This window comes from Mesocricetus auratus, unplaced genomic scaffold (genome assembly GCF_017639785.1).
Source record: "Mesocricetus auratus isolate SY011 unplaced genomic scaffold, BCM_Maur_2.0 Super-Scaffold_100015, whole genome shotgun sequence".
NCBI classification, from domain to species: Eukaryota; Metazoa; Chordata; class Mammalia; order Rodentia; family Cricetidae; genus Mesocricetus; species Mesocricetus auratus.
Window position 1 is genome coordinate 55347499 of NW_024429198.1, and position 24692 is coordinate 55372190.

Here is a 24692-nt window from a genome sequence, read left to right on the forward strand (position 1 = left end):
TAACATGCAGTAGTCATTTGTGTGCAGTCTTGCCATCCAGGGTTTATTTTATACAGTTGGTGCATTCATGATGCTCTGGTGATGCATTACTCCATTCAGCTAAGTGTTGAGGAGGCAGAAGTGGCTGACCAGTATCTCAGCCAGCCCTTCTCTGGTGACAGCCCCAAAGGTCCCCACAGCCCTAACCGATAGAACCTCTGCAACAGGCTATTGTCCCGGGCCCAAGAGTGGTAGCTGGAGGTGAATACAAAGAGTGGATGAGGTGGTGACTACCCTGACAATGACCAGGAGCTGAAGTTGATTTCCTCTAGCTGGCACGGTGTACTTCCACTCTTAATATCCTACAGAAACCAGCTTAACATACTTCAAGCCTCAGAACCTATACATCCTCTCACATTGCCCAGAGAATATTTTAGAAAACAACTTTCTACCCCTCACAGGGGTATTACAACCTCAGACATGTAGCTACTGGAAATGAACTCTTCCGAGAAGTCTGGCTCCCTGGGATGTGCACAGCTGGTTTTCCCGTGCGTTCAGATCCTGTTGGGAAGATCTCGGCATGGGAATTCATTTAGGGATTGTAGTGTGATTTCTCAGAACCACCCCACAGTAGCATCACAGCTTTAAAGCCCTGCCCATGTTTGCTGATACATGGATGTCTCTTTTCTCTAGCAAACACTTCCGGGGATGGGTGCTTGGCACCAAACGCAGGAAAAGGGGTGGTCCATGGGTGCCAGGGATAGCTCTGCAGGTATTCTTAGCACTGCACACACAACCCCGTTTGGAGTGCTTCACCAGGAGTGAAGCAGTGGCCCACCCTTCAAAAACATGGATGGCCTCCTAGTCCCCACGGCTCAGTTTCCCTCCTGCAAACACCTTAAACTATACCACTTCCTTACCGCTATGAATTGTGATCAACTCTTGGACCCTGTTCCTCCCTAGACCAGATTTCAGGGTTGAATGTTGAGAACTAGGGTGGCAGGGGGCGGGGGCTGAGCATTGAGAAAGTATCTTTCATGGAGGGCCTGAGGGAAACATGACTGGTATTCCTCTGTCCAAGCTGTTGCTTAGGAGTCTCATCCCTAGGCTCCAGTAAACCGTTTCCTGTCCTTTCCGATTTAGGACATTACTTACCTGCTCCCAAGGCATCTAAGACATTCAGAGCTTGGGCATCTAAATCAGGTGTAAGTGTGGGCAGACAGCATTCCTATGGTACTCCAGCTACTCCTCCTATACAGTCTCCCAGGACATTGACTCCAAAGGCATCACCCACACTCCTGTTTCCTCCATCCAGGCAAACTGTCCTTGCAGGTGCAGGGCCAAGAGCAAAAGGCTCTGCGGCAAAGTCGGGATTGTGTCCCTTCCCTCCGCTGTCTCCTCCCTGAAGACATCACATCACCTTGCTCACCTCTAGGTCCATCTTCAGTCAGATAGCCTGGCTTCCTATTTGTCGGAGAGGAAAGGGGGACTGTGGTGTTCACGCCTTAGCACTGTGACTGGTTATCTCCCACGAAGCCCAAACCAAAATGGGTTTGCAATGGCGATTCTCTTAAAATTAACAGTGCAGGTTTTCTTAGGGTGAACGGGCTGCACTTAACTGTTCCCACACACTGCTGGGTCCCAGTGAGACCTTCCTGGACGGCAGAGCCCACTGAGACCTTCCTGGACGGCAGAGCCCAGGAAAGGAAAGGCCCTGGACAAACCTTGATGCCTCGAAGCACAACTGGAAGGAACCCGAGAGCCACAGAGCAATAAGAACTCTGAGTTTTTTTTTAAACTGTGCTTTATTTAGGGCTAAGCTGGAGAAAGCGTCATCCAATAGTTACAGAAGGTTACAAGGAGTTGTAGGGAGTCGGTGTGAAAAGAGCAGTTGTACTGAACTGCAGCGGATTTTTTTTTAACAACATCTGGACATCCTAAAAGGAGGAGTCAAGAGAAAGAAAAAGAAAATAAATGAAGTAAAACAACAACAAAACAGACAGAAAGAAAAGAGAGGAGGCCTGAGAGCAACCAGAATTTTGTCATTCTAAAGAAAAAAAACAATGGTAGTTCCAAGGCCCCTCTGGCCTCCAGATGGACATCAATGAGAAGCTCTTGACACAGAATGCAAAGCAAGTCTTCCCAAGGGTGCAAATAAATTATAATAAATATGTTATACTTTAAAATATATGTGTTCTTAAATAATTCAGTGTTTTTTCTGATTCTGAGTTTTTTTAAGCAATGTCTTTAACTGCTCTAAAGTCATTTACCAAAGATAAATATCGTGCTTTCATTAAATAGTTTTCCTTGTTTTTCTCTATCATTACAATTAAAAGTCCTACAAAATATGCAAATTTATTTACAGAAAAACAGAGCCGGCATCATTTAAACATCCCTGTTTTTCAAAATTCCTTGTAAACAGTTTCAGAAATTCTTCAAAGATTGTTTGTTTTTCTCTCTCTTGTTTAAGGTTTTGTGTGTGTGTGTGTTGTCTAGTTGTTTGAAGATGAAAAGTTCCCAGTTCTCCCTGACCTGGAAAGTCTCCGGAACAAGCACAGAAGGCGAGTGAAGCAGAGGTGAGGAGGGCGGAGAGAGCGCGCATGCGCGCGGCTCCAGGGCGGGCGGGCGAAGCGAGAGGCGGCAGGACGCTTCCGGAGAGGCGCTTCCTCGCGGAGGGGCGCTTCCGGCTGGAGCCCGCAGGTCTGGACAGTCCGGCCTGGCCCTTGGGGACCGAGTCCGACAGCACTCGCGGGGAGACGGGATCGATGCTCAGTCTAAACTCTACAGAAGTACAGTCCTACAACATCTGGGATTTTAGCATAACGCTAACTTCTATAAGGTTTTTTTTTTCCTTTTTTTATTTTTTATTTTTTTGCTTTCCTCTAATTTTTTTCTTCTATGATATAGGTATTTTAAACTTTTCCTTTTAAAATTCTGTACAACTATTATGATTTTAAGAGGGGGAAGAGTTAGAAGCATTTACAGACTTTTCACAACAATTACCTTCGAAGTCCCCTGGTTCCCCTAGTGTTCTCACTCTTCATGGTTAATGACTTAATATCGTGGTTGCTTTCCCCAAATATCCACCAATATGTTTATCTCGACAGCTCCATCCAGACATATAATACAGAAAACCATAGGAAAGTTTCAGAGACTTCAGTGGGGGTAATCAAAGCGCCTCTCAAAGTATCAAAGAACTAGTATCTTGCTGTTTTAAAAGCGTTGAAGCATTATTTTTTCCTGTTTTTTTTTGTTCTTTTTTAATTTTTTTTTATTTTTTTATTACATTTTTCATAGAATCGCTCTAAGCTGTTTCAAGAACAGCCAGGAGGCAGGAAGGAGTTTGGTCTCCATTCCACCTCTAATTGACAGAGCTACACATCTGCAATAAAAAGTTTGGTCCTTTGGTCCCTAAATAGCTAAAGGAATGACAGAGATGCTCAGTGGCGGCCTCCAGCCGCCTGCTGGGGACCAGGCCCGGCTTGCCCCGCCTGCCTCGGGCGCCCAGGGGCTGGAAAAGCCCCAGGATCGGTGGGCAGCAGCAGCGTCTCCTCCCAGTGCCCAGGCCTTCAGCTTCCCCATCTGGGCTCGCGATGTTTTGTTTAAAGTTGCAGGGTTTTGTTTGTTTGCTTTATCTCGTTTTTCTTCGTCGTCGTCATCTTTATGTCGTGTCTATATTTTCCCCAAACACGTGCCCTCTGCACTCCATAGACGCTATACTTTCCTTGAAGAAATGTTACAGTCACACAGAGTGTCTGGAGTCTTCAGCTTGATTGGTATTGGCTGATATGTCAAAGGTGTCATCCAACAGTTCTCATTTATAAATAGAGAGAGAAAGAGGTTTGTTTTTAATGTAGCCCGTTCAGCATCCTGCCCTAAAATGAAGAAAATCGGAGCTGATTAAACCAAGTGTGAAAACACAGAATGCATCCAAACACCAATAGGATCCTGCCTCTAGGGAAGATGGGATTTCTGGGGGATGGTGGGTGGGAAGGAAGAGAGACCAGTATGAGAATTAGTCATGATCATGATACAGCCAAAAGAAATTTGTTCTTCTATTCAGTTCTATATAGACTGAGAAACCACTGGGCAGTCTAGTGGTGTCATTATAGCTGGGGCTTAGATGTTGGAAAAGAATTCTTCATTTGGCTTCCTTAAGAAGGGTTTTGCATTAAGGGACTGCTAGATCTAAGAGAAGAATTTGGGACTGTGGGACATACATTTGTAATTAAACTTGTCCCGAGGGCCCTAGCCCAGATATCATATGTATACAGAAGCCTAGCAAACGAGACAGCAGAAATGTGGCAGGCCAGCCCACTCCTCCCCTGCTTGTGGAAACAATTTTGCCAAATCCTTGCCCAGTTTTTAATCAGCCACTTCTTCCCCAAGGTCAGTAACTATTTGCCAGGCTGTGTGTATATATATGTATATCTGGATATATGTGTAGAATATATTCACCTGCACATATGTGTATATACATGGATATGTGTGTATGTGAATGCATCTATGCACACACATATGCACATACACAATACTTTTCTCATACATGCCAGGGAATTTAGAGGAAATTCAGAACTTCCAGGGATTAGATGGGAGAACCTAAAAAAAGGTCAAAATCGATGTAATTATCAACTTAAATAAATTAGCTGAAACAGTTCTTGGATTTTGTTTCCAATGGTGGTTTTTGTTTTGTTTTGATTTTAAGGAAAAAAAATCATGATCTGACTAGAATCAGAAGGCGAATGCTTAACCACTGTGAATTAACAAATGAGGCTCATCTCCATTCTAGCAAGCAGCTTCCACTTATACATGGGGTGACTGGTTACATCAAGAAAATTATAACTGCAAAGCCCCACTCGAGGGGACCACGTCATGCGTATGTCAATCCATGCTGGCAGGTTTTCACACTGTTGATTCAACAAACAGCAAACCGTACACAGCAGTCTAAACAATTACAACACCAAAGAAAATAATAATAAAATTAAAAAACACTTGTCAAGGACCCTTTTTCAGTTGTAAATAGGAAGATGCATTTTGCTTTTGTTGCTACTGTTTCTTCCAGACCAACCAAAAGTACCCTCCCATGAGCCCAGCCACCCTTCCCTCCCAAATTCAATTTAGTAGAAGTGGCTACAATACAAACCTTACAGTTTTTACCAGGCTCTCTCTCAGAGACCTCTGGCTTTGGACTCTAACTTTTTTTTGGCTTAGAATTTTTGTTTTCTTTATCATTTTGTTACTATAGATATTTTGGTTTTGGTTTTTTTTCACATTTCCTTTTAAGGTGAGATTTAAAATAGACTAACTGGAAAGAGATCAAACCTAGGAAAGTGTCAATTGAAAAAGGCCCCCAAATTTCTAGAAAAAAATAAAATCACAATATTTTCAAGTGCAAGTAAATCAACCACGCAGAAATATTTTAAGATGTTTTCCTTATTTTTAAGAAAAAAAAGAATGGTTTATACAGTTAAATGATCCCATGTTTGATAATTGAGGAATTTTTCTTTTAGTTTTACTAATTTTTTTTTGTTCTTTTGTTTTGGTTTTTTTTTTTTTCTTTCTCTATGTGACATCTAGAGAAGCATTTAAAAAAAAAAAACGCTGAACAAGAAAAACCAAACAACAGAAAGTAAAACCACTGCAAGCACCAAGAACGGAACGGAAATGAGCACAGCAGAGACCGTGGCAGCACAAGGGTTAAGAAAATGCACGTGTGATCATGACTGGCCAATCATCCACGGGTACGACATCCAAGAAAAACGCTCCAATCACAGCACCTCCACGAAACTTGACGGCAAGTGTCATGCAACCGATTCTTAGCCTTGTTACATGACGCCATCATGTCACACTGTGAACTTCGAGTTGATTTGAACTTACGGATGGGGGCTTTTCTCCACTCTCATGTGATTACGTGAGCTTTATTCCTAGCTCAGCGCGAGACTGTGGTGGATTTGACTGGCCCTGGTTGGGTTGTTGGAATTTGGTTGAATGACAAAAGAAGAAAAGATTTATATATATATATTTATATATGGAGAGAGAGAGAGAGAAAGAGGGGGGGACAAGAAAGTGTGGGGAGAGGGAAGGGGCGGGGCGAGTGGGGTTAGAGAGGGGAGGAGGGACGGGGAGGGTGAAGAGGGGGAAGAAGTCAAAACAAAATTAAAAGGAAAAATACTTATACGGCACCAGACCACAGCATCAGTCTAAAAGCTTGGATGAGAAAACAGCAGTCAAATCATAGGGGAAGCAAACGGAACTCAAAGGATGGAGGAAGCCGGCAGACGGACGAGGTGAGCACGTCAACACACACATACACACAGCTGGTTATGCGGACACACGGCACACCGTGAACGGGAGCAGAGCCTCACGCGGTGCCCCTGAAGGCACCCATCATGCGTTGGGAAGAGGAAGGGGTACAGGCAGTTTGGTGAGGGGGCCGGAAAAAAAAATCAGCCCCTCACACCACCACGGCCAGCAAGCAGGTGTCGGGGAGCAAGCTCTGCTAACACCTTGGGTTCCTTCTCCCCCACAAGTGGGGCTCTCCTCACCTGAGGGCCTTCAGGGGAGCCAGTGCGCCCTCCCCAGAGCTCTGCCACCACCGTGTAGCCCGCCTAGGCAGCGCCCTCCCGCCTGTGGATGCCCACCCTCGGACACACCGGTGTCCCTGGTGCACCTCCAGGCTTGCCCTGCCTTGCTCTGGCAAACCAGCGCCTCCCGTTTAGAGTAAATCGTATCAGAGCCCCTGACGTCCTGTAACAGCCTGAGAACTGCCCGTTTCTTTCCGGGTTACCTCACACTCTGACTGGCTCACCAGCTGGCCAAGCCAAGGTTGCTCCTGTGCTGTGAGGGCCTGTGAGGCCTGAGGCTCTGGGCTGAGGCAGGGCCTGTAGACAGCTGCGGGGTGGGGCTGCAGAAGGCAGTGTGCTGGCCTCGCCCCTTGGCTCTGTGAACCCCGCCCTACCCTCCCTCTGCCCCTGCCGCCTCCACAAGGTCAGCAGCAGCTGCCCCATCTCCCCACCGGGACCCTCAGGGTTAGAAGAACTGCTTTTCTCTGTAGGCATCGTCATGCTGCTCATTCTAGGATGCCCTTGTATCTAGGGGTCCCTGCCCCAACTCCCCTCCTGAGGTTGTCTGTGAGCTCGCTCCCTGCAGTTCTCAAGCCCTTGCCAAGACCTGCACATCCTCAGTTTGTCTCCAGGGTCTTCAGCCCTCCAGGACCTGCTCAGTCCTCTTCCTGTCTCTCTCTTGGTTTTCTTAGAAGTGGAAGGGAAGCCTGGACTCTCACCGTGGAGATAAACTGTGCATTTGCTAAGTAATGGGGCCCACACACGGCCTCCAGCTCAGCCTCTAGGCACTCCCCAGCCACCCTGTCTGTCCAGTCACACTGGGTGCTTTGCTTTTCCAGCAGCAGACCTGGCTTTCATGTGCCCACCGCATCCTGACTGCCGCCCTCCCCTGTACTTCTAACCCCCCCGCAGAAGCCCTCCCCTGCTAGGCTGCCCGGTGGGAGGGTCCGTTGGCATGAGAAGAGGCCTAAGAACTAAGGAGCACATCGCCATCGGGTGTCAGCTCTGAAAACTGCAGTGAGCGGACACTGGTTCTAGACCCGGAACTCCCCACCCAGTCTGCTCCTCCTTTCTCCCTAGCTTCTGTCTAGCTGTCTCTTACGGCATGTGGACTCGGACCTGAGGGTCTACAGCTCCTCTTCCCAAAGCTACAGCAAGGAACTCTCGCACACAACCCTCATCTCTCCTACTCTAGGCCACGGACACCAGTAGGGTCTGCACGTATCCATCCCCCAAGGAGGGGCACCTCACAGAGCACAGCCCTGGAGGTGATAACAGGGCACTGACCAGCATAGGTAAGCTAAGATCAACCAGCCTGAACCAGGTAGGACCAGTTCAGACACCATCTAAGATAGCTTGATTCTAGCCATAGATGACCCAAACACCAAGCTTCCGTCCAGCCTTGCACAGGGCGGACACACACAGCAGGCCCAAATGGCCAGTGGAGATAGGAAACCAGCAAGGGGGAGAGCCTTGCTGTCCCCACCCTATTGGGACCTCAGTCTGCGGAATCAAGCCTAGCCATGTGCCTGGCTATCTTGCTTGACTCCCTCGTCCCCAGATATGTCGCACAGTGGCTCTGACTTGGCCTGGGACCACCACGCCTGCTTGCACATTCCATCTTACTACTACAAGGTGCCAAGTCACTCCTCCCCACCTGACTGCTCCCAGCTTGGGCCGTCAGACTTCCCGTGAGCAGTTCCAGCTTACACCTCGTCAATGATAAACACTGGCCTGTGGCGGTACATTCTTGGAGCTGCCTGTGTGTGTGTGTGTGTGTGTGTGTGTGTGTGTGTGTGTGTGTGTGTGTGTGTGTGTGCTGTTTCCTCCTATTGGCGGCCTGACAACTGCCTTAAATAGCTTCACCTTCTCTTAGAACCCTCCTACTACAGACAGCATCCATACTCTTGGGTTGCAAAGGCAGTGTCACCAAATACTATCTGAATGAAAACTAAAAGCCAACTCGACTGTAGGAGTTATGTCCTATCATGGTTTAACACTGCGTATCCTAGGGAGGCGGTAACCAGATGGCTGGTTCCAAAGAAGTCATATAGTGTGCTCTTTGAAGTCCAGGGTGCTGTGGGTCAGCAGAGCTGTGATGAGGGCAGTGGTTTTCCATTCTCCCTACTTGAAGGGAACCAGGCTCCTGTCCTCCATTGCTCACTGGCAGATGGGCAAGTCATTTCCCTCTGCGCTCAGCTGCGAGGTAAGAACCCTGATCCCTCCCATGGGGTAGCTGCATGTTACCAACTGTTGCCTGTCAGAGCAATGCCTGGTATATGAGAACCTGTGGTGGGCAGGCATCATCGTGGCCTTTGTACCTCCTAGCGGAGGATCTCCTCCCAAGTCTGAGTGCCAGCTGGGTCTATCTACCCTGTGGTCCACTTCTTACTTCATGTCCCAAACAGCCAGCACACTCGCCCTTTTCCCCTCTTCATCTAGGACTTTCTGACTTAGAGGTCTACCCTTGCTCAGGCCCTAAGGGTAGGACAGGAGCAGCTAGCAAAATTACCAACATGTTCCTCCCAGTCCTCTGATAACTCCAAAATCGAGGTTCATTGGTGAGGAAACAGAAACCTGGCATGTACCATGGAGCACTCTCCTTATTTCAGGAAGTGTCCTAGGTCCAGAAAGAGCTTTGTGACCGAGTGGTCCTTTTCCGGGAGCATACCCATTCGCTGGCTGCATCTTGGTGCCTGTGTGCGCGCCACCCTTTATGCTCAGCCCCAAGTCTGACAGCCAGCACACAGTGCTGCTCAGATTCTGTGAACCAACATGCCCGCATGTACATGTAAGGCAGACATTGGTAGGGGCTGGGGGAGCGAGGAGGCCAGAGTCAGCTTTGCTCTTTCAGGCTTCCAGAGTGTTGGCTCAAGTTCACCCAGAGGGAAAGCTCCCCTGCTCCAGCTGGTGCAGAAGGGGCTCCCGCTGCTGGGGCCTGTGCCCTGCAGGGAAGTATGAACCAGCTTGGGATCTGGACACTCCCTCCCACACTCCCGACCCTGAGCCTCCACTAAATGGTTTAACTCTCAGGTGCCTGGTCCTTCTTATAGACTCTGCTCTCCTATCACCAGGGCTGAATCGTGGGTGTCTCTCCCCTCAGGGTCCTTCGCCTTCCGCACCTTCTAATGTGGCGGGAACAGCTTCTCTGGCTCTGCCTTCAAATTATGTCTAAGCATCCATTGGCCTGCCCCGCCCTGGACTAAGGTCAATGCTGTGCAGCAGCTCTCAGGATCTCTTACAGCCTAGCGTCAACATAGGCTACCCTACCCCTTCCTGCTTCAGAGGAGGGCGTCCACACAGTGGCCTGCAGGGTCCTCCCACCTCCCAGCCTTCTCTGCCTGCCTGCTCCTTAGACATGCTGCCCCTGACCTGGCCCCATGCCTCAGACACTCCCTCCATCACCTTCTCAAGTCTGCTCCAGTAGCAACTCGCTGGCCTGACAATACTGACTACATTCTTCAGTTCGCCTACCATTCCCACACCTACGGTGATCTATCTCCAACTCTTCCCAACACAGTGCCTGAGGCACAGCGCTGCTGAATGAAAGGAGGACGGGGTGGGGTGGAGCAACCTGAGCCAGGAGCTAACTGTGGTCTTCCTGCCTGGTCTGTGACTAAGCTGAGGATTACTGGGGTGGGCAGGGAACAGGTAGAGGCAGACTTGGTAGCCTGGGGCTTCCCGCATCCCTTTCCTTGCAATCTGCCCTGCCCAGGAGAGCACTTACCCAAAAAGGAGTGTCTAACTGCCTCTAGCCGCCAGGCCTGGCTCCCTGTACCCCGCTTCCTCAGTTTTGTGTCCTCTGGCTGTGTTTCCTGCTAAATTCCTTTAAAAAGCCCCTGACCCTCCAGTCGGGACTGAGCTAGGGCAGCTACAAGGTAGAACAGCCGAGGATCAAGCAGCCCGCAGACTTGGGCATGAAAGAGCCAGGGAGTCTGGGAGAAGGCTCAACCTGAGTCTCTCTCACTGCAGGGCCTGAGCTTGCTGTCTGCCCACCTGCCTAACAGGACCGCAATGGGAGCTCGAAAGCGCAGGCCCAAGGCTCTGCTCACCTTCTCAGAGGTTCCTCGCTTCTGCCCCCTCGTGGCCGGGAAACAGAGGGGGTAGCCAAGCCTGGGTCTGCCAGGATGACCTTAGTCCTATGTCTAAGATGTAGGCCTTGATCAGGGCGCATCGGGTCCAAGGCACAGGTGAGGGCGGGGCCCAGGAAGGCCCGAGAAGGCGACGGGTCCATCCAAACCTCCCGCCCGTGCCTGGTTACCTGTGCGAGTCCTGGTCTCCCCCGGGGGACGCTCCCGCCGGCGCTCAGTACGGGCGATTGGCGTCTTTGGGCCGCTTCAGCTGCACCTTGAGCCTCTTCATGCCTATCTGGAAGCCGTTCATGGCCTGGATGGCGGTCTGCGCGCTGGCCGGGTTGTCGAAGCTCACGAAGCCTGGCGAGACACGAGGGACCAGGGCCTGGGTTTCCACGGGGCCGCCCGGGGCCGCTGCGGGCGGGAGGGGAGGGGAGGGGAGGGGCGGGGCTCGAGGCTCCGCCCCCGGCCCGGCCCGGCCTCAGCCCCGCCCCTCCGCCCGCAGGCCCCTCCCGGCCTGGCGGCCCGACCCGGGCTCGGCTGCTCCTCGGCTCCCGGTGATGCCGGCGCCCGCCCGCCCCCCACCCCGGCCGGCCCGCCACCTCGGCCCTCTCCTCCCGCGGGAGAGGGCGGACACACCTGCGGGCGGAGGAGCTTATTGCACACTGTCCTCCCTGACAGGAGGGGGCCTGGCAGCGGGAGGGCACGGGGTGCCGGCCTGGGGAGAGAGACGAGTGCGAGGGCCGGGAGGGAGGAACGTCGGGGAAGCCACTCCACCGCCCGGTCACCCCCCAACCCTGCCTCACCCCTGGGGCTGTGCACAGCCCTCCGCACTGTGGGAAGCTCCCTGGCCAAGCGCACGCCATGCGACTTTCCTAGGGGTGAGGAACGCCTTCCCCTACCCTTCTGCTCTGTGCTCTGGCCAACACCCGCAGATCGTCCAGATTGTGGCTGAGGTTGGGAAACCATCCCGAACGCGTTTCCTCCTAGACACCTGTACTCTGTTCCCTAACTAGCCCGTAAAAGGGGGGGTTCTGTGACCCACTGGTACACTAGGGACCAGAATGAGGAGCAACAAGCAAACGCGTGCCCTCTTGCCACGAATTCCCCAGGAAATAAACCTTCAGAGCTTTGTTTAATTCGTTCTGTTTCAGAAGTTTATCTTCTGTAAAAGCAGACGTAGGTCCTATAAAACACGTGAAACCCAGCTTGGCAGAGATGGCCAGGCTATACCTAGAACTCTCCAGATGGCTGTGAAAGAGGGAAAAAAAAACTGTGCCAGAAACCATGCAAAGTGGCTGCCTTCCTGAGTGTTTGCTGGGGCCTGCCCTGACTTCATCCTAAGATAACTGCACTGTTGCTCTCCTGATCTTTTTTCTGCTCACTCATTCCCTTCTCACTCTCCCAGACAGTCTACTTCCTGCTTTGCTCACTCTCCCAGACAGTCTACTTCCTGCTTTGCTCACTCTCCCAGACAGTCTACTTCCTGCTTTGCTCACTCTCCCAGACAGTCTACTTCCTGCTTTGCTCACTCTCCCAGACAGTCTACTTCCTGTTTTGCTCACTCTCCCAGACAGTCTACTTCCTGCTTTGCTCACTCTCCCAGACAGTCTACTTCCTGCTTTGCTCACTCTCCCAGACAGTCTACTTCCTGCTTTGCTCAGTGTATTCATGCAGCCATGTACGGTGAAAGATGAAGGAAGGGTGTCATGTGTCTCACTTGAGCATGTGTGCATGCATGAGTGATTAGAGTCGGGCTCAGAGCACCAACATGTACACCCAAGCCGGTGGCCGTCAGCCTCCAGGCCTGCATCCGCTCCAGCCATCTCTGTCCAGACGACTAAAGTCGGGCGCTCTGCAGACCAGAGCGGTTTTCGGAAGTGTGAGTGTGTAAGTCTGTTTCACTGCTGTCCCCCAGACTAAGGAAGGAGAGCAGAGACAAGCCTCTGCCCCGCCTGCCTGCACCCACTTTCCCCTCACACACGGGCACCTCTGGTATCGACTCCAGTGGGACACTCAGGTTTGGTGGAGGAAAGAAGGGCGAAGCTGAGAGGAGAGAGAAATTCAGAGCCATCTGGGGTGATGCCCAAAGGAGGGACAGCCCTTGGTACATGCTTGCAGAGAAGCAGCAGCCCAGCTTTCTGGGAGCCCAGGATCTGAGATCAGGGGTCAGGCCCTCCCCATCTAGACTTATAAAGTAACAAGCCATCCAGGCAGGAGGCATCTGCATGGGGACTGGGCACCCCACGTGAGTAGGCTCTGGGCACTACTTCCCATGTTTACTGTTCTCCTTTACCAGAGAACCTCCTGCATCTCATCCTCAAGAAGTCCCTGCCTCCCAAACTCCCAAACACTGAAAAGCCGCAGAGGTAAGGGGCATCTGTGCTATGCATTCCCTCATGGAGCCCTGGAAGGCTCTACTTACAGAGGTTATGCAGCCTCTGAGGGGTGCATGTTAGCCCAGGACGATGGTTACCCCACACATGGTTACCCCATAAGAAAGGGGTCTGGGGTCCTTACAGAAGGTCTGCCCCAGGCAAGCCTGTGTCCTGACTGTCTCATAGACCCTTAAGGGCCCCTTCGGGATAACTGCAGCATCCCTGCTTCAAAAAGAAGCGCACTGAGGCTCAATGGCTTGCCCAGGAGCGATCAACTGAAGACGTCTGGCACTAAAGGTCTCGGGGGAGGGCAGGAGGCTCTCCTGTAGGAGTGAGCCAGGGGACCCAAGTGGCTTAAGGGGGAGCAGAGGGCTAGGTGGACGCCTAAGCAGAGAAGAAATTGAGCAGAGGTATACAGACAGGGTTTCCCAAAAAAGAGAAAAGGTATCTTGATCCTGGGGAGCATAAGTGGGCTAAGGGACTAAGCAGGAGTTTTGGGGGTATGACACTGGGGAAATGACTTTGAAAATGGGGTTGTGTCCAAAGGGACAGACAATAAGGCAGGTGTGACTTAGCTGGAGGCTCACAGCAGTGCTCTTGACATTTGAGAAGTGACTTCCGGTTTGGCTGTGTATACATCATCTTAATCATAAAGAGACATGCCAGTCCGGTATAGAGAGGCACTGCTATGCGTTTTTTCTCTTTGTTTTCCATAGCCAAGGAGAAATAAGATGCTGAGGAACTCTATGTGATTGAAGAGAAATGAGTTTCCTGTGATAGCTGCCAGAGGGAGGGCACAAAGGTGCCAAGATCTTGACTCTCCTGGGGGACACACCCTGAACCCCCAAGCTTTCTTGGGGAACTCAATACTCAATGCTTGCCGGCGCTTCTCCACTCTGTGGGTTCTTCCCCCCACCTTCGCTGAGGTCCCTGGCCATCACGGGCTCCCACCCTCTCCACATGCACCCAGAATCTGAGGTATGGCACTCAGTGGGTTTTATACTGTCATCCCTTGGGGACTCATGAGTGGATGTTGTCCTAGAAGGATGCTCTAATGAGGGTTCATGAAGACGAGGGAGATGGACCAAGCAGGAGTTGAAAGAAGAGAAGTGAGCATGAGAGAGGATCCCATGATATCTGAACTTTTGGACAAGGGTGCCAAAATGATAAAACAAAACAAAATATGGCCAGTCAAAGACTCCTCACAGAGTGGCTACAGACCTCCCTCGGTAGTAATGAGAGCCTTCTCGCCTTCTGAAGCCTCACTCCTGTCCTCTGCCTCTTCTCCTCCCAGACAAATGCCCACTGTGCCCTCCTCCTGCTTTCCTTAGGGCGTCATTGCTTGGTCCTCAGCCCCGCGCACTGCTGCTACATAGCTGTGGTTTCTACTGCGCTCAGAACCTCAACTTCCTGAGGGCAACCTCCTCCTGGCTCCTCAACAATGCCCACTCTGCTGGCCTGAAGTGGGTGTAAGGGTGGGGCCGCTGCACGGCATGAGAGGAGCAGGGGATGGGGGCATAGGAAGCGTGGCGGGATAGAGATGGGGAGAGGCTAGGGGGCACATAGGTAGGGCTGGCTGTGTCCCCTCGGGTTGTTCAACCAGACTCTCTGAGCATGAGAGGCTGTTGGGAAGGTGAGTCCACTGGGCATGCTGTACCCCCACCCCCACCCACAGTGCCCCCTTCCTTTCCTTGGTGGCTGCAACGGGGCTTTGGGGCTGCAACGGGGCCGGGAGGTGGGAGCCGAGTGAGTGTGGGTAGGGAAAGCCGAGAAGCCAGAGGAAGAGCAGAGCAGAAGAAAAGACTGGGAGATGGAGGCTGGGCCCAGGAGCGCCTGGGCGGTGTGAAGGAGCAGGAGGAGTCGGTGGGAGCAGCCCCCATCCTAGGTGAAGCTGAATGGTTTGTTATCTTTACCCACCAAAGCATTTACTTTGGTTAGTCGCCCGATCCACAAACACTTTCGAGGAGATGACATTACCGAAAGGGAGGAACATCTGCATCAGCTCAGCGTCCCCAAACTCCTGGGGCAGATGGTAGATGAGCAGGTTACAGCCCTCTGGCCCTGCGGGGAGGGGAGGGGGACGAGGGGGGGGTGGGAAGGAGGGATGGCGGGGTGGGGGAAGAGAAAGACAGGAAAAGTGAGCCAGTGGCGAGTTCAGCAGTGCAGCAGGGACGGAGGGGCGGGGCTAGGAGGCCGAGGCTCTTTCAAGATCCAGGAGCAACTCCCAAAAATGGGAGAGCTTACTGAGCCCCGGGTATGGGCTCCAGTCTCTAGTTGGACTGAGCCTCGGTGGTCTTTTGTCAAAAAGATCAGGGGTGGGTACCGAAGCAGCTCTAGGGCTGAAAGGGCAGGCAGAGTCGAGGAGAAAATGGGGTGATCAGCTGGGTCCCTGGAAATGAGGTGCTGATGGAGGAGCAGAGAGTTTGGGGGGTACTCCCTCCTGCCTCGTCCCTGCTCTGGGGAGGGCCCTCATCCTGTGCTGGTGGCACGGCACTGTCTTTCCCTCTCAGGCTCAGCCCTGACTGCCCAGAGAGCCCAAGGGACAGGTACATAGGTCCAGTCCCCTGTCTGGCCTGCAGTCTTCACCCAGATCCCTTTCAAAGACCCAGAGGCCCAGCTCCAGGTCTTCCTCCCTCCCAGTCCTGAGGACAGAAAGCAAGGTTTTCCCTTCCTGATCCAGGAGAGTGAGGTCAGTGGCTTAGCAGGTGGTTTTGGTGGGCAAGGAAATCTCCGGGCTCTGGGCCAGCAGGGGTTGGGTAATTATAAGGAGGGAGGAAGACCCTGGGAGTGCAGAAGTATATCCAGAGTTAGTTATTTGTCATGTGATCTCCCGGGAGCGAGGGGCGCTCAGGAGTGCATCCTCAAAACGGTAAGTCCTTATAAAATATATATTAGTAATTATGGGTTAATAACCAAGTCAGAGGTAGCCGATAAGAAACCAAGCAAACGGCCAACAGCTTCATAATTAATATAGTGTCTTGTGTGTTATTTGGGGGCTGAAAGCAGCAACAGGAACCAGGCGGCGGGCAGGAAGACTAAACGTTACACTTCCCTTATCCTGCCTGCTCCAACCATGCCATGCTCTTGCTAGTGCATGCCAGCCGACTCTACATTTTGATGGTCCCCAGAAAGGTAGCACCCCGACCCAGGGCAGAAACCACTGCTGAGGACCAATCTAAGTCATACTCGTCCAGAACACCTCTAGGTCCTCTCCGCCAACTCTCCCCCTGAGATTTCTTCTGGCCTTTCCCTTCATACTGGCCTGGGCTTTTTCTCCATGTCCTGGAGGTTTTCTTTCCAACAATTGGGTCACTCACTGTGACAGCGCCATTTGCTTTCTCCCGTCCATGTCTCCCTGTAGCCTGCCACACGCCTTCCCTCCTGTTCTCATTCATATTCTTCGAGGCTCTACTCTACCCCATGTTGACAACTGCCTTGGAACTGGGACCCTCACTCCAAGTGTAGACCCTCTATGAGCTCGTTCTTGTCTGCAAGGTGTGACTGAATGCATGTGTCTCCCTAACTGGGGTGTTGGGAACTGCTCTTGTTCCCATACTTAACAGTGACCCTGCATTGCCTCATCCACAGAACCCAGTACAACTGAAAGCAGTGGGGACACTCAGCTTTCAGAGTCAGAAAGTGGTTATCCTCGACCGCACACAGCCCCAGCAGAGTGACAGCCACAGTCGCCCCAGAGACCCTTGTGTCACCAGTGCAGCCTGTGGCCTGGGCACAGCTGGGCTTTGTCATCTCAAAGACGAGGAGCTGGCAGGAGGGTGCTCCCTACCTACCTCTGTACTCCGCTGTCCAGCGACAGTCCTGGACTGCAGAGACTGACTGCAGCTGAAGGAATCCAGTCCTGTTTCCCACCCCGTGGGACCCGGCTCTGTGCTTCCGACTCACCTCATGCTTGTGGTGTCTTTTGTTCCTGGCACCCCTTACCCACAGCACCCACCTCCCCACTTCTGAGGGCTACAGTTCTCTTCCTTCCGGACCCACGACCTGCTCCTCATGCCGCAACCCCAACCCTGCATGCAGCATGCTTCTGCTAGTTTCTGCCTCCCTAGGAAGATGGCCAGGAGAAAGGGGCAGGTCCATGGAATATTTCTGCTCCAAGGAGAGGACAGTGAGAGCTGTTACACAGGCGCTAGTACAGGGAGCAGGGTTTGCTAAGGTTTCACAGAGACTGAAAAGGTGTGAGGAGGAGGAGAGAGCTAGATGTGCAGGCCGGCGTAGAGTGGGAATTGGGGGTGAACGGGCCAGGAAGCAGAAGGAGACCTGAGTTTAAGGCCAGGAGTGAGGACTGCATGTGTGTTGGGTTAGATGGCACTAAGCTGCTGTGTGTGTGTGTGTGTGTGTGTGTGTGTGTGTGCGCGTCTGAGACAGAGTGTGTGTGTGAGTGTCTATGTGTGTTTTGTGTGTGGGTGTGTACATGTGCTCATGTATAGCTGAGTTTAGGGCTTCATAGGCCTTTAAGACACAGTTATGAAGGGATCTGACTACAGAGAGAGGTAAGGAAGTAATAAAAGCCTCGGGGCCTTGGGCATAGCTCTCTGCTCTAGGCCTTGATCAGCAACACTGGGACTCCTGGCCCACCCCTGTGGCTCTGGCCTAACTGAGGAAGGTCTGGGATATAGGAAGGTAGGCCCCAAGGCCACAACCCAGGCAAGGGCTCTCTGGGTAAAACAGGGCCTTGACCAGCTCACTAATGGGGTCCAGATGGTACTCGGCCACTTCAGGGCATGGGGTAAGGAACAAGACCTCTGGGGCCCTGGGTATGGGGAATGTGGGCCTCAGGAGCTGTCTGATGCACAGGGACATGCTCTATGAGACTTTGGGGGGCTTGGTAACTGGGTGGAGAAGGGCTGTGTATAGACATTTGCTGCACGGGGTACAGGAGAGCAGACCTGAGTGAGTGTGATACACACATCTCTCCAAGGACTTGTCCTCTCTGTCCTTACTGTGTAAGTGACAGAGTGACTTGTGTGGAGTCAGACCCAGAGGGGTGTAGTTTGGAATCCATACTTGCTACCATTCAACTAGCATGCGCTGGTGGCTCTCTCACCAAAGGGCTTTAGATCAGTGTGTACCCAGAGTCCTCTGGGAGTAACCTAAACCCCAGACCACTGTCACAGTCTGCTCCACATGCCTGACATTCGGAAACAACTAGAATTTGCCATGTGGACTTCTGGGACAGATTTGGTGGCCTTGTTAGCAGGGGGTGAGGAAGATGGGAGTCTTTTTGGTGTCCGTAATTCACAAGCTAAGCTTTCTGTGGCAGGGCCTCTGGGATGATTGTTTATGCAGTTTCCTATCTTGCTGCTTCTGTGGCTCTTTGGGCACTGGAAGGGAAACTGATGAGTGTCATCATGAAAGCTCTGCCAAGGCTCCGGTCTTGCTTGTCCTGCTCTGCCCACTCTGACTTCTGCACACAAACTTCTAGAGCATCCTTCATCGCTAGACCTGCACGGTCACCATGACACACCCCATCCTACCTGTGGGGCCTGGCGGGAATGCCACCTTTCTCTCCTGATCACCCGGAAGGTACATGTGTACTGTACGGGGTAAACCAGCCTCCTGTGCCTGACCCTTCCAGTCATGAGTGTTTATTTGTCCCTGCCCTCCACACTGGGCAAATGGACTCTCCTCTCTGCAGCACCCCCTTCCCTGACCTCAGGCTAGCCACCATCTCCTCCCAGTGCCCAGTGTTGCGAAGGCTGCCCCGTTGCTGGAGCCTCGCTCCCCAGCTCTGCTTTCGCTCTTTGGGAACACAGCAGATGGCCCTCTGAATGGACCTGTGTGCTCTCCACAGAGCTGAGAACTCCCTGGAGCAGAGATAAGGCCTTCACCAGCAAGTCTGTTAACTTCTGCTACGTCGTGTTCAAGAGTGACTGTTTAAGGCTTGCTGCAGAAGGAAAACCACCTCCCCATTCTCGAGGGTTGGTCTCTAAAGACCAAGCACTTGCATGTGAACTGTGTCAGACCACTGGCAAATGAGGCGGGGAGAGGGGAAGGTGCCTTGGGCATGGCTTGTTGGCCCCGGGGGCATGGTGTCCTGTCACCAGGCTGCTTTGATTCATATGACCAGGAGAGTGCCTCTTCTCCTAGCCCAGCAGCTCCCTAACCCACCTCTGTGTATTCATCTAACCAAGGTCCTGTCAGAGACGTGGGGAGGCCAGAGGCCCAGGTAAGCGGCCTCTTCATGGGGTGGGGGGAGCGAGACTCACCTTCTCTCTGTTGCTGGGGAATCATTGGCGGTGGCTGAGGAAAGGCCTGGCTTATCTGACCATAGGCAGCAGGGTAGGCAGCTGATGAAGAGCCGAAGAGATAGTGACAGGGTGCAGAGAGACACAGACAGGGCGGGAGGCCAGAACAGAGACAGAGAGAGAGAGAGTTCAGTGTCAGTTAGCAGGAGCCGCCAGCCGCGGGCTGTGCAGCAGCTCAGGCAGTTCAGAGAAGGAAGCTCTCAGTTTGGGTTGCCTATGGAGGGAAGTATCAGTACAATCAGATTCTTCTGTGCCTGCGTGCATGTGCGTGCGTGCGTGTGTGTGTGTGTGTGTGTGTATGTGTGTGTATGTGCATCTGTGTGTGTGCATGTGTGTATGTATATCTGCATGCATGCTTGTGCATCTGTGTGCGTGTGTGTTTATATGTGTGAGTCTGTATGTGCATGTGTGTACATCTGTGTGTGCATGTGAGTGTGTGCATCTGTGTGTGCATATGTGTGAGTCTGTGCTTGTGTGTGCTCTGTGTGCATGTGTGTGAGTGTGTTTGTGTGTGCATCTGTGTGTGTGTGTGTGTGTGTGTCGAGAGATAGGCAGATCTAATCATAGCAGTGGAAACCATAGCTGACCTATTTCTTCTCAGATGATACCTAGTGGGAAGAAAGGAGCTTCCAATAAGGTGTGGATGTGTGTTCCCCAGGAGTGTGCCTGTGCTCTCTGTTTTGGTTGGGAAAGCTTTGGTCAGAGGGAAGGCAGAGGGGATATCTCTCTTGGCAGCCCAGCCTGGCTCCCACAGCTGCAGGGCCCGAGGTTAGAGCTGGGAAGAGCCTAATAATAGAGCCTCTTCTTGGCTCCAGCTGAGCAAGGACAGCTTCCCCTGAGGCCCCACCTTGTGAGGTAGCCCCATCACCCACAATGGGGCATCACTAGATCTCCAAAGCTGGTGAAGAAGTGCCCTAGCCAGGCCAGACAGTGAGCACAGTAGGGATGGTAGGGATGACAAGGGTATGTGGCCAAGTGGCGGGGCAAAAAGAGAGACTTGGCTGACAGCTTGGCTGGGCTCTAGGACACCTGGCCTGCTGGCCTCAGGCTGCCCCTTCCTGCCTGCCTGTCCATTTTGCTGTCTCTCCTCTGGGCTCTGTCTTACTTGTGTGCATAGGAGGAGCTGTTTTCGCTCTGGAGCCCCTCCTCCTCTCATACCCAGGTCTCTGCTTTCTGGGTCAGAGACCATGAACTGCACAGTGCAGCAACCAGTGTAGCTATGTAGCACGGAACCAGCAAGCACACTGGCCCTGGAAGTCAACGCCATAGGGACAGGAAGCCAACTGTGTCACTGCTTCTCAAGGGCCAAGCTCTCCTCTGGTTCACCAGCCCAGGGAGTTCTGGCCTTCCCCCATCCCTATGTGAAGGCACCAGGATGAGAACCAGAGGTGGAAGACATCTGGGTGGCGATGGAAAACAGCATCTGTGCGAGCCTCAGCCTCCCTCCTTCCATCCAGAGCCCCCGCTACCCCCTCCCCACCTCATGCAGGGCTGGGAGCAGGGCTGGGAGCAGGGCAGAGAGGGAAGGTGCCGTGTGTGGAGAGGCGGTTAGATTGGTGGGAGAACCGAGAGGCTGCGTGGATACTAACGTCCTGCATACTGCTGTACTCCCGCGTAGGCCTGCTGCAGGGGGTCGGCTGCTGTGGGGCTCTGTGCTGCAGGAAGCCAAGAAATCAGAGGTCAGTGGCGAAGTCCACCCAGGCTAGCCCCTGCCCCCACCAGGCCCAGCTGTGACTCTGCTGCCCTCTCTGGTCACCATGGGCTGACCCCGAGGGAGGACAGCTGAGACAGGCACCTTGAGAGCTGGGTCCTGAGGGAGTTTTCTGTTCTGCGCCCAAACCCTAAGTAGGCACTGAGTCGTCTACTCAAGCTGGGAAACGTATAGTGAAGCCGGCCTGGGGAGGGCTGAGATCAGTTTGTGCACAGGTTTATGAAGGCTGGGGAGAGGTTCCAGGCTGTGAGCTCCTTGGTGGGGAGACACGAGGGCTCTGGTCCTGGAGAGGGACTGAGGAGCCAAGGGTGCTCAGGTTGGGGGCCTTTAGTTTATACATCCCCAGAAGAATGTGGGGGCAGTGAAGGCAAGTACATCTTGCAGAGCCCATGTGACTCTGGGAGGACTCTCCCTGACACTGTTCCTGTGGTGGGTATACTTTTGCTAACGGGACACAAGCTAGGGTCTTCTGGGAAGATCCCTCAAATGAGAAAATGCCTCCATCGGCTTGGTCGTTAGGCAAGTCTGTGGGGCATTTTCTTGATTAACGGCTGTGCCACCCTTGGGAAAGTGGTCCTGGGTTGTATCAGAAAGCAGGCGGAGCAAGCCATGGGGAGGAGGCCAATAGGCAGCACCGCTCCATGGCTTCGGCTTCAGCTCCAGCCCTAGGCTCCTGCCTTGGTTCCTCTCCGAGAACTGTGGCTCATGGTACTTAGTCAAAATAAACCATTTCATCCCATGCTACTTTTTATCATGGTCATTATCACAGCGATAAAGAGAAAAACAAATCACTTCCCTTGGGTCTGCCAATAGAGTTTGAGGAAGATACCTCCTAGAGAAAAGGAGGCGACGAAAGAGCAGAGGCACCTTGGATGACCCTCAGGGAAACTGAACTGGGGGAAGACTTGCTTTGCCTCTGGCCTTTGTTGGTGCTGAGGAGATATCAGTAGAAGAATTAGCCAGCAGTGGGTGTGGCCCTTGGTTACTGAGGCCAGCGATGATTGACGTGAGGAGTGGGCTGGCCCAGGAAGATGCATGGAGATAGATGTCCAAACTCAGGGAGGACCCAGCCCCATTGTGTTTGGAGAAAACTGGATAGCTCTAGGTGGCAGGGGAAAAGCCTCCGGACTCATGTGTCCTTTGACCCAGCCCAGCCAAGCTAACTACTGATCTGGCTTCAATGCCTTTAATAGGGAGAACACCCACTTCCGAATTTTGAGCTCTTGTCCATGAGTCATTCGATAAAATTCCACGTGGGAAACAGCCTCTAGAATAGCCTGGGTCTGTAGAGACAGGCAGGTGACGGATATAACACCCTCTAGGAATTGGGTTTGCACAACCCCCCACGGGTGGGGCTAAAGATGGATCCTAAGAGCTACTTCCTGCCAATCCCTACCTCTCCCCATGATGGAGACTAGAGCCAAGAACTCCAAACTGTGATGCCTGGCAGAACTAATTCCTACCCCCTCTTGCCTGCCTCCTTTGCTTTCTTCCAAGCTCTCTAGAGTGACAGCCACATCCGGTTTGTTGTCTTGGTCTTTCTGGATGCTCGCCCGCAAGGCACCTTCATTCGTGTGAGAAACGGTGCCCTTCTCTAGCAGAACGACGTTTGAAGTGAGTGTTCAAAACAATGTGCACAACTTAGAGGCAGTGCCCAGTGTGTCGCTAGGGCTTTGAGAACAGTGCACAAGGAAGACTGTGAACACTGCTTGGCGCTCACCAACGTCAGTCATTTGAGGGTGCTGCATGGCCCCTAAAAACATCCACATTGCTGAGCAGTGGTGGCGCACGCCTTTAATCACAGCACCCAGGGAGGCAGAGGCAGGCAGATCTCTGTGAGTTCGAGGCCAGCCTGGTCTAGAAAGTGAACTCCAGGACAGACAGGGCTACATAGGGAAACCTTATCTCAACAAAACAAAACAACAAAAAGAGACCACACACACACACACACACACACACACACACACACACACACACACACTGTGTACTTTCCACATGGTCGTGAGCAAGATGGGCGGACAGAGAAGGGGCTGGGGCTAAGAACTGGAGAGAGACCCCTCTCTGCTTTTCTGCCTAACGACCTCATTAGTAACTGCCAAACAGTGAACACTTTGAAGGATCTCGCTCATTACGGTGGCTCCAAACTCTGCATTTAAAAATGGTAAATTAATTTTTTTAATGTACTGCTTTTCTCCTTCCCTTCGCCCCTCCTCTGGTTCTGTCAGGAAATTGTTTATGGAATATGGCAGCTGGTTACAAACGGGGAGAAGAAACATGTGCAAGCTCCATCACAGAAATGGTTCACAGATGCCAGTGGCGGTGGGGAAGGAACTGGAGAAGAGTGGAGGAAGGAGATGCTTAGATGTGCCAAGGGCGGCATCTCCCAACCATCAGGCCTGAGATTCGCAGAGTCACCTCTGCCTCCGGCATGCCAAGCCCCTCCCCCAGCGCCTGTGCCAGGCAGGAGTCCCCGTGCTTAAACAGCAAACCACACCCCCTGGGCTCCAACAAGTCCCTCTCCAGTCCTCGATGGACTGAAGGCTGCACTCTAGGGCAAGCACTGGAATCAAGGACAACTGTTGCCAGCTAAGCAGCTCCTCTCTCGAAAGTTTCTCCAGCACCGGGATCAGGCTCTACTCTAGCTACAGCTCTTTTATACTGCAGTTGCCCCTAGACTGTGAAACCAGGACCTCTACAAGTCTAGGTTTTGTCAAGACCCACAGTGGATTCTGATGAGCATGAATCTGCCCCACCTAGGTCGGTCTGTCGCAGGCTGGTCTCATCCTTATTGGGCCTACCTCCTCCTAACAACCCTGCTCCTTCCAAGTAACCCTCTCCTGCTTCTGGGTCTCCAGGACAGCCCACCCTACAGCTGTGTCCCCTCTTGACCCTCACTGCTAAATCCAGCGAGTTCTTCCTCATCAGGGATGCTCCTGGGTCCTATAGCCTGCAGGACTCTTCACGTGAGTCTTCTGCCATCTTGAATCAGAGAACATTCCCTCTCCATCAGACTTAGGTGTGCTATTTTAAGATGGAGGAGGAAGGTAGACATTGTGCTCTCATCTGAACTTTGACCTCCTAGGACACAATCCAATGTCCTGGAATCCTACCATGTAGTGAATAGTGGGCTTTTATAGCCCCTGCCTCTGATATCCAGATTGGAGGACGGCACTTTGCACATCTCTGTTATGTTACCACTTGCTCTGGACCCTGCTTCCCTGCCCTGAGACATGTCATCCTCTGTGTGAGAAGGAAGAAGCACGTCAGGGCAGCTGCGCACTCTCGTCATGCGAGGACCACTGAGTTTGACAGGAACAAAGTCCATCCGCAACCAGAAATGGGACTCCTTATCTTTAGTTTCACCTCCTGAACAGAGAGCCCCAGGAGCTGTCCAGCGGGCGCTGTCTGGAGTGCTGACCTATTTGTGTGTGCGAGCGTGCGTGTGCGTGTGCATGTGCGTGTGTGTGTGTGTGTGTGTGTGTGTGCCATAGACTAGACTGGGATGTAATGGTTAGACTGTCAGATAACTCCAGTTCCTTCTCCCAATGAATCCTTTGTTACATATCACTAAATGCTATTATTCTTTTAGCTTTTTCCCTTCTAGCTATTACAACTCAAGTTCACACTCAATCAATTTGCAGTTGCTGGCCTCTTCTCTCTACCTGGGTTGTACAATTGCTTCTAGGGTCTTTACTTCCTGACGTCCCTGGGATAGAATTCTG

General features: G+C 52.3%; 1 protein-coding gene across 25 annotated transcripts in view; it reads right to left on the reverse strand.

Annotated features, from left to right (window-relative positions):
* Positions 1-1765: 1765 nt before the first annotated feature.
* The window catches only part of Celf4 (CUGBP Elav-like family member 4), a 277565-nt gene continuing 254638 nt past the window's right edge, over positions 1766-24692 (reverse strand). For 6 of the 25 annotated variants that reach the window (XM_040757969.1, XM_040757974.1, XM_040757973.1 and 3 more), the window contains exons 9-15: positions 20849-20914; positions 19221-19301; positions 14911-15054; positions 11255-11333; positions 10804-10975; positions 5857-5940; positions 1766-3854 (exon numbers count right to left, since the gene is read on the reverse strand). In XM_040757969.1, the coding sequence (XP_040613903.1) occupies positions 5887-5940; positions 10804-10975; positions 11255-11333; positions 14911-15054; positions 19221-19301; positions 20849-20914 (596 nt within the window). In that variant the 3' untranslated portion in view covers positions 1766-3854; positions 5857-5886. Of the gene's footprint in view, positions 3855-5855; positions 5941-10803; positions 10976-11254; positions 11334-14910; positions 15055-19220; positions 19302-20848; positions 20915-24692 lie in introns of those variants that run through there. The other 19 variants (XM_040757977.1, XM_040757981.1, XM_040757980.1 and 16 more) reach the window with 6 other exon arrangements.